This window comes from Varanus komodoensis, unplaced genomic scaffold (assembly GCF_004798865.1).
Source record: "Varanus komodoensis strain SLA01 unplaced genomic scaffold, ASM479886v1 scaffold12, whole genome shotgun sequence".
Taxonomy (NCBI): Eukaryota; Metazoa; Chordata; class Lepidosauria; order Squamata; family Varanidae; genus Varanus; species Varanus komodoensis.
In genome coordinates, this window is record NW_025335349.1 from 11,086,972 (window position 1) to 11,098,108 (window position 11,137).

General features: G+C 48.5%; 1 protein-coding gene across 6 annotated transcripts; it reads right to left on the reverse strand.

Moving 5' to 3' along the window:
• Positions 1 to 261: 261 nt before the first annotated feature.
• TENT5A (terminal nucleotidyltransferase 5A) lies at positions 262 to 9,979 on the reverse strand. 6 transcript variants are annotated; one of them, XM_044421797.1, is made up of 3 exons: positions 9,749 to 9,979; positions 6,617 to 7,137; positions 262 to 5,340 (listed from the first exon to the last, which is right to left on the reverse strand). In XM_044421797.1, exons 2-3 carry the CDS (start codon positions 7,094 to 7,096, stop codon positions 4,561 to 4,563), a joined length of 1,260 nt encoding a protein of 419 aa, XP_044277732.1. In that variant the 5' UTR covers positions 7,097 to 7,137; positions 9,749 to 9,979; the 3' UTR covers positions 262 to 4,560. The 6 variants fall into 6 exon arrangements, with proteins under 6 accessions (XP_044277732.1, XP_044277730.1, XP_044277728.1 ...); XM_044421795.1 differs by having other exon boundaries at positions 6,617 to 7,189; XM_044421793.1 differs by lacking the exon at positions 9,749 to 9,979 and adding an exon at positions 7,584 to 8,003 and having other exon boundaries at positions 6,617 to 7,189.
• Between the last annotated feature and the right edge of the window lie 1,158 nt (positions 9,980 to 11,137).

Consider the following 11,137-nt stretch of genomic DNA (forward strand, 5'->3'; position numbering starts at 1 on the left):
ATTTGTAGGAGGTTGGTGTTCTGATGCTTCAGTCATTTATTTTACTCAGCTAGTATGCAGACAGATCTTTAGCACCTGCTACCTGGGTTCATTCATTGCCAATGAAGTCCACATCTGGGCTTTCCAGATTTATACTGCCCTGCAATCAAAAAGCTACTTCTTGGAAAATCTGCTGCTTTGTCCTTTCTAACTGAAAGTAAAACCAATTGCTACTTGGCACAAAAAGGCTAGAATTTAGATACCAAAAAGAACAAACACAAATAAATAGAAAAAATAACATTTTATTTACAAAAAGAAATCCAAATATTGGATGCTGTAAACAAAATTCACAATCTGTTCCCTCTAGCACAGAAGCAAACACTTTTGTTGGTTAAAAAGTGTCCATTTTCCATCTGCTGCTCATTTCAAACTCCAGTGGAACCCAGAGTCAAAAGTTCCCAAAAGATCAGTCACGGGAGCAGTCCGATGCAACAGGATACCTCACCGAAGACAATGGCTGTGTGGAATTCTGAAGGAGAACAAAATCGGCATCACTTCCCACAGACTGCAAGCGTTTGCGGAGCAACACGAAACGTGTCCTAAAACCTGTAGGTTTTTCTGATGCTTAACTAGTTGCAATAATAGCAAACAGCAAAACCTGCTGATGAAGTTTGGATTTTCTCCATTGCAAGGAAATAAAAAGTCATTGCCAAAAAAATAAAATAATTTTTAAAAGAACAAAAAAGTGCTGAATACGTCATTAGATATATATATTTCTTTCTCTCTCCTTTTCTTCTTCCTTTAAACATTTTTTTTATTTCCATGAACTCTTTAAAGCTTTATCTGAAGTGATAAGAGCCTTCAGTACAACACAACTCGCATATAAAGCATTTTACAACAGGTATTTCTAAGCTGTGCATGAAACATTGTGCAATACCTAGCAGCAAATAATTTTTAAAGCATTTAAATAAGAAGTTATGAAAACAAGAATCCCGCTGGCAATTTAGTTGACTCCTAGTATTTGTTTGCTTCCTTTCAAAGATTTTCTTGCTTTGCCTTTGCATATTACAGATTATATAGACAGTACAAATCCAGTTATCTGAACTGAATGACCTGCAGCTGACAAAGAAGTGGATAGGCAAGAATGATATTTACATAGGTGCAGCAAGGGTATGTGATCCATTTGGGGTCCACACAGCAGACGTGGGCCAGTGAGAGTTTCAGGACAACCACTATTGAAATGCTTTTGGATTCTCTTGCATTTTAAAATAATCTGGTGTCGTTGCTTTGCACTAACCCCTCTACACTTGCCAGAACTGTGCTGATCAATCACACTTAATCTAGCAGAAACACGAACTATTTGACTGTAACTGAGGCATCTTAATGCTAATAATCTAAAGGAAAAAACTCTTGTTCCTTACCAACCTAATCTTAAATTCTGCTGAATGAATACAGCACAGGATCCTGAAGGGTTTTTTCTCCTGGTGACCATACTAGTCTATTAAAATTGGAGGCGTGTGCACTTGCTGGGGGCTGTGTGTGTCAACCACAAAAGCTCTTGTGTAGGTTCTGCACCGGATGGCTTCTCATCACTAACCCCTGTGGTTAAAACAAAAGGCACCAGCCAGCTGTAACAACTCCCTATGACTGTTACTCTGGAACATGTATACAGGTTAAAGAAGATCACCAGACCCTTGAAGGAGAGAGAGAAATAGTATTTTGAAATCAAGGGAGCCGAGCCCTAAGTGGGCACTATAAAAGAGTTTGCTGCTCGCCATAAAATATAGCTAAAGTTTGAGGCAGCGAGGCTGACTTGTAATTCCCAGAGCAACCACCACCACCACAGCCATTAAAAATGAAATAAAAGATGGAGAAGGCTGCCCCAGAGGAAATACCTCACGTATTATCAGCATTTTGTGGCTCAGGCACTGCCAGAGGTCCCCAAACCCTTTGCAGGAGTGGATGACTCATTTATTTGCAGCAGAATCACTGTGGCAAGAAAGGACATACCACATTACCAGCTGATCCTATTTCCCCAGCCTTCAGCACAGCTCCTGTCAGAAAGCCCGCTGAACAAATACAGACTCAGCTCTGATTCTGACCAAGTGCACTTCTCTTAATTTGCTGCTGATGAGAACGGGATGATAGAAACAAACATTTCACTTTCATAACTGAGCACTGCCCCAAATATGTTTATTTTCTTTTATTTGGAAAACAGGCCATAGCCAACAGGCATCAGAAGGCTGCAAAGCAAAGTGATGACAGGGGTTTCCGTGTTGGGACAATGATAGGCCGTTTCCTGCAAAATTCTCAGGGAAGAGACATGAGCAAACAAATGGCAGTCATGTTAAACTGGCTTTGGAGATAAAAAGATGGTAAAAACGGGACAGCGTCAGTCCTTTCAAATGGGTGAAAGGAAAAGACCTTGCCAGCAGCTTTGCTGGGATGAAAGGAGACCAAGTTGCCTGGTTAACACGTTGCAGAACCTTCCACTCGAGGGGTCACACTGGACAGGTCAGCGCGCACTGCCCCACCGGATTCTGCAGTGCGGCACCATGGCTCACTTTGCCCTGTGGGACCACGGCGCTTAGCATTCAGCCAGCGTTTGAGCCCAGAGACCTTAATGGACTTAAGAGAATACATTTATGAGCAATTCGCTCCTGCATTTGAATGTGACCAAGGTATCGGGTTAAATTTTGTTTGGTTTTAAGAACTAGTGGCTTGAGGGGCAAAAAATAAGACTTGGTTGTCTTTGGTATGATCAACACTACAGGAAAAAAAAATCTCAATAACACTATTCCTCAGCTCTCCACTTGTCATGTGAAAGAATTGTCATTATTTGTTCCAAACAAAAACATGATTGGGTTTTTGGTACAGTACTGAGCTGGAAAATGCAGTGTGACAACCAAATGAAAGATGTTTAATTGTTGCATAATACACACACACACACCATATAAATTTTAAACATCCGTGTAATACTCTCCATACTGCTTCATTTCACATTGTCTAACTTCTAGTGGTCTTGGAATGCACAGTACATTCTGCTTGCTTTTTATGAAAAATATTAATAAGTATGCAAATCACCAACTAAATATCCTTCCGCGGGGACTACCTGTTTGAACCACATTCCAATGGATGTCTTATATATAATGAATATATGGAGTATGAAAATAGTGAGCTGAGTGTCAAAACAGTACAAATTAAGAGAAGCAAAATGCTTGTGCGGGTATGAAACTGTTGTGGCTCACAAGTAACCCAGTGAATAATTTTGTCTGTTTGTGCAACTGTGTAATTTGAATCCCACTTTATTTAAGACTATTTTGTTTATCCAGATTTTCTGCTATGGGATCACAACTGTCTCTGCAAAGTGCCCACAGTATTATGATAGCCTGCTGTAGACTGGAAAACACATATTTTATTTAGAACATTCCTTAAAATTGCTACATTTTCCTAGACCTTATTTAAAATGTTGTGTGTATATATACATGTAACATGTTACATATATATATACACACACACATACACACACACACAATAAACACACACATACACACGCGTACCTATGATAACATCACACCAACATTATAAACTTTATATCGATATTTGCCAGGAAAAAAAATAGGCATTTCCTCCACCATTTATTCACAAGCTTATTTTTAGTTTCTTGTGTCCCTGATAAAAACAAAACGCAAGGTTAAACCACAAAACTATATTTTTCTCACTTCAAATCTTCTGAAGGCATCAGGCACTTTTGTTGAATATGCATGTGTACAAATATAGTAAACTCTTTTTATATACTTTACTCTGTCCTCCTCTTTGCTTGGATAACTTATCTGTGAAATCTTTGGTCCTGAAGCATATGTTGCTTGCTACAGCTGCTCTTCCTGCTTTTCCACATTTTTAAATAAAATGTGAAGAATGCACGCAGCTGGAAATAATGACATTTACCCTAATCCTACTCTCCCCCCGCCCATGTCTCTTTTTGAAATAACTGTACCCATCTACTGCTCTTTGTCTGGAGCAAGCTATTTTTCCGAAAGCATTCTATGCAAGCAAGCTATACATTCTATGGGATCCCTCCACTGATAGCACTTCATGCACGCTCCAAAGGCAGTGATTCCAAAATATATCTGATTCCTACTTATCTGTGCATTAGGTCTCTAAACATCTAAACCATATATCTAGCTTTCCCTGTTTGTATTCTCACCCCCCTTGATTTCTATTTTTGTAGATCCCATTGAAAAAATAGAGGCTTCCCAACTCTCTCTATGTCATAGCTATGGGAGGAGGCATTGCCGACCCATATTGTCACCAAGCACACATCCCTGGTTCCTTTCAAGGGACGTCTGTGCTTTCCATGACAGGCCTCGTGCTCTGGGGTGGAAATCCAATAAGGTTTTGGTTCTTCCTAAATCATGGTCCCTTACATTAAACAGAAGAACCAACGGCTTTCCTCGAGCTTAAAAGCTAGAGCAGACCACCATGACACAACCCCCCACCCCATTTTAGAAAGGGGAGGGCAGCCCTCCCCCTTTGCTTGCTCGATAGAAAACACGTTCCCCGCGAAGGCTAGGAAAACGGCTAATTGCAGGGCAACCAGGTCGAGTAGGTGTGCTGCTGACACGGAAACACTGGCTGAACCTGGGCAATGTAGTAATTGCTGAAGTTGGCGTCTGCCACGTAGGGGGCTGGCTGGTAGTAGCAAGTGACATTGGCCACGTTGGGAATGATGTTTTGCTCGGCCAGGACGCGGATGGCCAGCATGGTGATCAGATTTAACGTCTGCCTCCTCTCGTGCCCCATCAGGCAAACCGTGCTCTCATTCACCACGCCGTGCAGGGTCATGAGATAGTCATACTTGCGGTCCTCCAGTCCCACAAAGTGGTTCTGCAAGTACGACTCCAGCTTCCGCTGCTGTTCTCCAATGTCTGAGAAGTCAATGAAGAACCTTGAGCACATGTATCTCTGAAGGGACTTAATTTCGGATTCTGAGGCGGCCCTAAAGCCTCTTACTAGGAGATTGCAGTACTTCAGGAGACCACCTCCTCGGATCTCTTCTGGGTTTCTGGTAGCAATTACTTTGTTGCAAAGGTGATCAAAGGCTTCTTGGAAATCCCCATACACACTCTCTCCAATGATAGTTGGGTGAAAAGTTTCAGTCATTGGGTTTTCTGAACATTCATAAAAAAGGAGGAGAGAGTCTAGCTTGATCTGGAAAGAATCTACGCTGAACTCAAACTGCCTTCTCAGCGAGTCCACAAATTTCAGCTCCACATTTTTGCCGCTGTTGTTGGACAAGGATATGAGACTCCACCGGTCAGAATCATTGCACACTTTCACCATTTTCTGCACATAGGCTTCCTACAGTTTGAAACACATACAGGGGAGGGGAAAAGGAGCAGATCAGGAAACCTAGAAAAGCACCTCCTTTTTCAAGCCTTCATTTGCATTTGATCCCAGCTCCACCTTGGCCCAAGCTTGCAGCAGGCTGCAATCACAGAGCCCAGGCATAAGAAAGAGACACTGTAGACAGATTTAGCATGTGGTTTGCAGACATGCAGCTGCAAACGACCAAAGGGAGAAGGAGTGTTCATGGCACGGTGACTGCACAAAGGACATATTCTGTAAGGATTTTATTGCGTTTTTTTTTTTCTTCCAAAGATACGAAATGGATCCACACCAAATAAACAGACTTCCACAGTGTTGGAGGAGGAGCTGCTTTGGAAGATTGCAATGAAAATGCAGTATAACTGCAAGGGTGATGATGGTCAGATTCTCAGTCTTATTCTAGGAATTTCAAAATAGTCTCACATTTGCCCTGTTCGAAAGCAAAGCAACTGCCGAAAATTAACAACTCAGACCAGAAGACTTGGACATCTCACTGTCCAACCCACAACCCAGTTAAGCTACTTCTCCTGTAGTAATAGGGTTTCCCTGAAACTGGAAAGGAGCGATGGTAAGGACCCGTAATTGGAAGAACGATCTCAGGAAGTAAAGGAAATAGAGCCCTCTCTCAAAATACTTGAACGGATAACAGAATAGAATCAGTAAGGGCACCCAGGCACAATGAATTCAGCTTTCACATCCCATTCTCAAGGGAGGAAAAGAGAGGAGCACCATTTCCCTCTAGTGGTCTCATCCACAATCCAATTAAAATGAAGTAACAGTAGCTTAGACAACTCACTCTAATGAAAAATCAGTAGAACTAATCAGCTTAAATCCATCCACTCTGGCTTACCTCAGCGATGGATCAGGTTGTAACTAAACGAAGGAACACAGGCCTCTTTCCTCTTTGCAGGCAAAGAAGAATTAAGTTGATTATTAACATACATCTATTCTCCCCACTTTTAAAAATCATTTAAACGAGTCATTCCAAGGCGGTATTTCAATAAGTTTAAAGGGGGAAGGGCAGGCCGTGCTCACGTACCATTAATTCTGCCGCCCCGCGGGACAGACACTACTTTGTACTTTTAGCACAAAGCGAAAGAACAGCAGCGACTCAGCGGCTGCATCAGCCGCATTCCAGGCCCCTCGCCTCCCCTGCTCCGCGGCAGCCCCTTTTTGCAGAGCGAGGAAGAGAAAACAGATCTCCCCCCAGCCCGCTGGGAACGGCCGTGTGTGTAGGGGCGAAATTTACCTTCAGGGTCAGCGGGGTGATCTTCTCCTTATTAACCCCTTCCGGTAAGAAATCCAAAAGGCAGTCCAAGACCACGTCTTTGACCGTCTGGAACTCGCCTTCGCCCTTCAGGTCCGCGCAGAAGATGAGGTCCAAGTCCTTGTAACCCAGGCCGCTGTCCTGGTGCAAGACGTGGCTGGCCGCCGAGCCGTTGAGGCGCACATCGCGCACGCCGATGCGCTTCTCCTCCAGGCGGCTCCTCACCACCTTCACGATCTGCCGCGGCTGCATCTCCAGCGTGGGGAAGTTGCCCCGGCCGTGGATCGGGATGGTCTCGCTCAGGATACGGTCCAGGCGCTGCACTTGTTCCCAGCTGAGCACGTTGCAGCGGCTGTTCTCGCAGCACCCCGGGCACGGCTCCTGGGCGGCCCCCCCGCTCGGGCTGCCTCCGCCGTCGCCGCTGCCGCCGCCGCTGCCGAGCGCGTTTTCCTCGTCTGCCATGGTCCAGCGCCGTGCACAATCGACAACAGCAGCAAAACTATCTAAAACAGAAAAGGCGTCGTTTCCTTTTCTAGATTTCTTCCTCTTCCACTCCTAGCAAAGGCAGAGGAGAAATGCAAGTAAAAGCGATCAGTGCACCGAAGTGTGGCCCCGCGATCCTCAAATCGCTTATTCTTGGCCGAAGCCCGTCTGGTGCAGAAACGTTTTAAGGATCGCAGCTTTCGGTCTCTTCCCCTCCCACCTCCCTCGCCACCGGCTTTAATTTCCCCTCCCCCTCCAAGAGAAAGTGGCAAGTCCATCTGGTGCCGAGAGGCGCTTTAGAAAGAAGCTGCACAAACACCGCGCGCGCGCAGGCCCCCCCGGCTGGCTCGCTCGCCCGCCCGCCGCTCGAGGGGCACCGATTTCCAGCGCCTCGCTTCTCCGCCCGCCCCCCGTCCCGATCCTTTGCTGCGCACCAAGATACACACCCGCGCTCGCTGCTGATCACCTGCAGTCGGGGCGTGCGGGCGTGCATGCGTGTGAGCGAGCGAAGTGAGCGAGCTCTTTCCGACGGACGGCAACGGTTCAGGAGGCGGCTGAGCTCGAAGCCAGATCGTGCAAGCGGACCGTCCACCTACGCACGGCCGGACGAGCTGCAGCAGCAGCAGCCCGGCGCGGCGGGCAACGCTTACGCGGGTGGATCTACGCAGTCATGTCCCGCTGCTCGCGCCCTTCCTCCGCCAGCGCGCAGCGGCGGCGCGCGGTCTCCGGCGAACGGCACCCGCCTGCTCTGCTCTGCTCTGCTCCGCTCCGCTCCGCTCCGCCGCCAGCCCGCCCCCAGAGCTTTCGCTACTTCTGCTCGGAAGGGTCTTCAGTAGTTTTTTATATGGGGTTCCTCGCTCTTCCGGGGATCCGGATCGCCCTCCGCTCCCCACGCCCCTCTCATCTACATATGGGCGCCGCGGCCGCTTCCTCCTCCCCCCGCCGTCGCTTCCCACTTCCCCGGCACGCCCATTTATTTGCATAAACAGCTGGTCCCTGCGCTTTGCGAGATCGCTTCCTCCTCCTTTTCCCTCTGGTGTCAAAATATTTTTTTAAAAAATCTCTCCCCAAAGGTGAAAGTTGGAATGATCTGGATCCTGCCGGAACTTCCTGGAAGGAGATTGCAATCTCCGAAACGGGGGGGGGGGGGGCAGGGGAAAGGTCTGCCGTCCCTCCTTTACCGAGTCAATGGGAGAGCACCGGGAAGGAGGCGGGAGGTGGGGGAAGGGGTCATGTCCGCAGCATGTGGCACGTTCATTGGCTCTCCCTGCTGAATGTGCGCTTCGCGATCGTGTTGGGCCGAAGGGGCGGGCTGCGTTTCCACCGGGGGATCGGATCCGACGCAGCTCTGGCGACGGCTGGAGAATATGCAGCCATCTGAGGGTCTGGGAAGGGGAGGGGGCTGCCTTGCCTCTCTTGAAAGACGCTCTTGGGATTTCCAGGGCTTTCCCTGCGCACAACGCTCCTTGCAGCTTAAGGTCACGAAACTAGCCCCGAAAGAGGAGCAAGGGGCTGCGCTCCGAGGGAAGGATGCCTTCTACCCACACATCCAGGCGCGGTAAATCCCCATTGATGAAAACCCGACAGTGACGTTCACAGAGTGAGACGGGAGGGGGGTTCGCAAGAATCCGGTGGTGGCGCACTCACTATTGTGCAGTTCCCGGAGGGACTGAGAAAAAGCAATCCAGTGAAGCAGAAATTACTCCTTATGGCTTTTGAAGCTACTTATATAAGCCGGGAGAAGGACGTCAACGTCCCTCCAGGCGAGTGTTAAAGAAAATGAAGCAACAAGGGCCATTCGGGTCCAGATATTTTATTTCCATTAAAAAAAAAATAAAGACGGTCTTGGCGTTTGCACGCTCAGAATAAGGCTCTGTGGGACACAGGTTCCTGGTAGCCAGAACCTTAGATTCTAACGCCATCCTTGGAAATACGGCTTAGTGCAGTAAGAAGGAGCTAACTTCTGAGAAAAAAATTAAAAGATGATCCAAAATGTTTCGGGACAAGACTGGAAATAAAAGGAACACTGAGGTCCTTACGTTGAAGGCAGCTAAAAATAAGAATACCGTCAAGAACTGGCCAGAAATGAAATTAGCCGAGATTTCCAGCCCCCCTTCCCCCCTCCGCGCGCACACACCTGTTGTCGCGAGGGCCACACAAATGAGGGGTCTGGCTTTTTTCTTATCGCCCCCCAGTCTACCAATCCAGCAGTCCTGCACATCTAAAACACATCCTTTCAGCGGGTGAAACTGGCCCAATTAAAATGGCATCTCCTCCTCCTTCGTTCTGTTTATTCTCCGGAACGGACTTCTCAGCCTACCGTGGATCTGACACCATAAAATGCGAGTCTTCGTTTTCCTCACCCTCCGATAAATGCACATTGCTAGATAGAATTGCCCTCAAAACACTCAGGCTACGTACCCGAAGCACAACACAAGTAAACAACAGAAATCGTGTGCCTCAACAGCAGCTGAACCCCTTTAGTGTACCATTAAACAAAAGCAAAACACAACCAAGACGAAATGCTATACGACACTTACTCAGCAGTACATGTTCCTGGAAACGAAAAAGTTTGTAATTGATCACGCATGCACAACTGGGGGGAAAGGGGATTGCACAAAGAAAACTCACTCTTTTTGTTTCCTCCAATATGATTCTTCAGTACGGAACCACACAATAATAACCTGACAGCTGAGCAAACTAGGGATAAAGCGCGGTTTTCGAGGGACTCCGCCTGCGCAAATTGAATTCCTCTTTATATATTGGTGCGCAGGTCTTTAGAGGCATGACAGAGAGCAGGATGGGTAGTTGACTGCTTGAGCATAGGTGAAGAGGAGGCTGTCACACTTCCTGCGGGAAGATGAAGGAGAGACGGGGCGGGAGAGGTAGTTGGGGGGGGGGGGGTAAACGCAGCAGCAGCAGCAGCTGGAAGATTAATAGGAGTGGGTAGGACGTCACAGGTCCTGATGTTCCAGAGCAACAGCTGCAGGGCGATTCCGAAGAGCCGTGATGTGCGAAGAGCTTCGCCAATCACCGCGGGCTTGGCCGTGACGATTTATTTTCCGCCCTTCGGGCCTCCAGGGTGAGCAGCCAATTGGATAACTGCTCGGGAGAGAGCGAGCGAGCGCGTGCGTAAGCGTGCCAGCACCGTGTGAATGAGCTGCGGGGGTGGGGGAGGGTCGCCGGGCGGTGTAAACACGCCCACGCACGGCAGAAGTGCCTGCTTCGCGGGCGCGCGCCAAAATCCGGCACCCGAGCAGCTCCGCCGCGCTTCGGGGCGCGCACGAGGGGCGGGAAAGCAAGTCCTCTCCGTTTCCTCTTGCGAGGAGCCCTGCGGGAATGGGAAGGCTCCCTTTGGGGGCCGCGGCAGGCAGCACCAGCTGGGAATGGCCTCCCGGGTCTCGCTCTCTTTCCGTGCATGAAGCACTTCGGTAACGAGAGAGTGGTGCGCGACGCTGGGCAGAGGCGGAAGCAGCTGCCCGGCTCGGTCTGCAGAGTCCAGGCTCGGCTGCGGGCGCCTTTCCAAGAGGAAGGCGCGGTGTGAGCCCAGTTTGATTTCTTGCTCAAGTTCAAAGTCGGCCTGGACCACACGACCTCAGCCGAGAGGTGCTTGGGGCTGTTTGTGGTTGCTCGCTCCGTGATGTCCTAATAGGCATCCATCATCATGATGTTCATACGGTCCTGGACTGAACTCCCGTATGCAAAGCAGATCGAGAGCGCTAGGGCAGCCCTCATTTATACGAAGTCCTCTGGGCCAGTCAGGGGCGCGTTAAGGAGATCCTCTCCTTTCGGTTCAGTCTGCTTCCTCTCCCCCCCCCCCCCCCACACGCCTTCCTTTCAATAAAAGGAAGGAAAATGTGCAGGCAAGTGCACTCAATTGCTCGCTGTTCCACCAGAAATCTGCTCCCTCCCTCTTCAGGAAAGGAGATTCCCTGAGGAGAATAACCTTCAGATACCGCAGTAAAAGCGGGCCCGCTGGGGCCCTAGCCCTCTATTTCTGTGAGGCCACCACCCACCACC

Excerpts from the sequence above, each read along its gene's own strand:
- TENT5A (XM_044421793.1), bottom strand. The coding sequence starts at position 7,610 with ATGCACGCCCGCACGCCCCGACTGCAG. Across the intron at positions 7,190-7,583 it reads CCCGCACGCCCCGACTGCAG|GAGTGGAAGAGGAAGAAATC; the intron begins GTGATCAGCAGC and ends TGCCTTTGCTAG. Across the intron at positions 5,341-6,616 it reads TCACCCCGCTGACCCTGAAG|GAAGCCTATGTGCAGAAAAT; the intron begins GTAAATTTCGCC and ends TTCAAACTGTAG.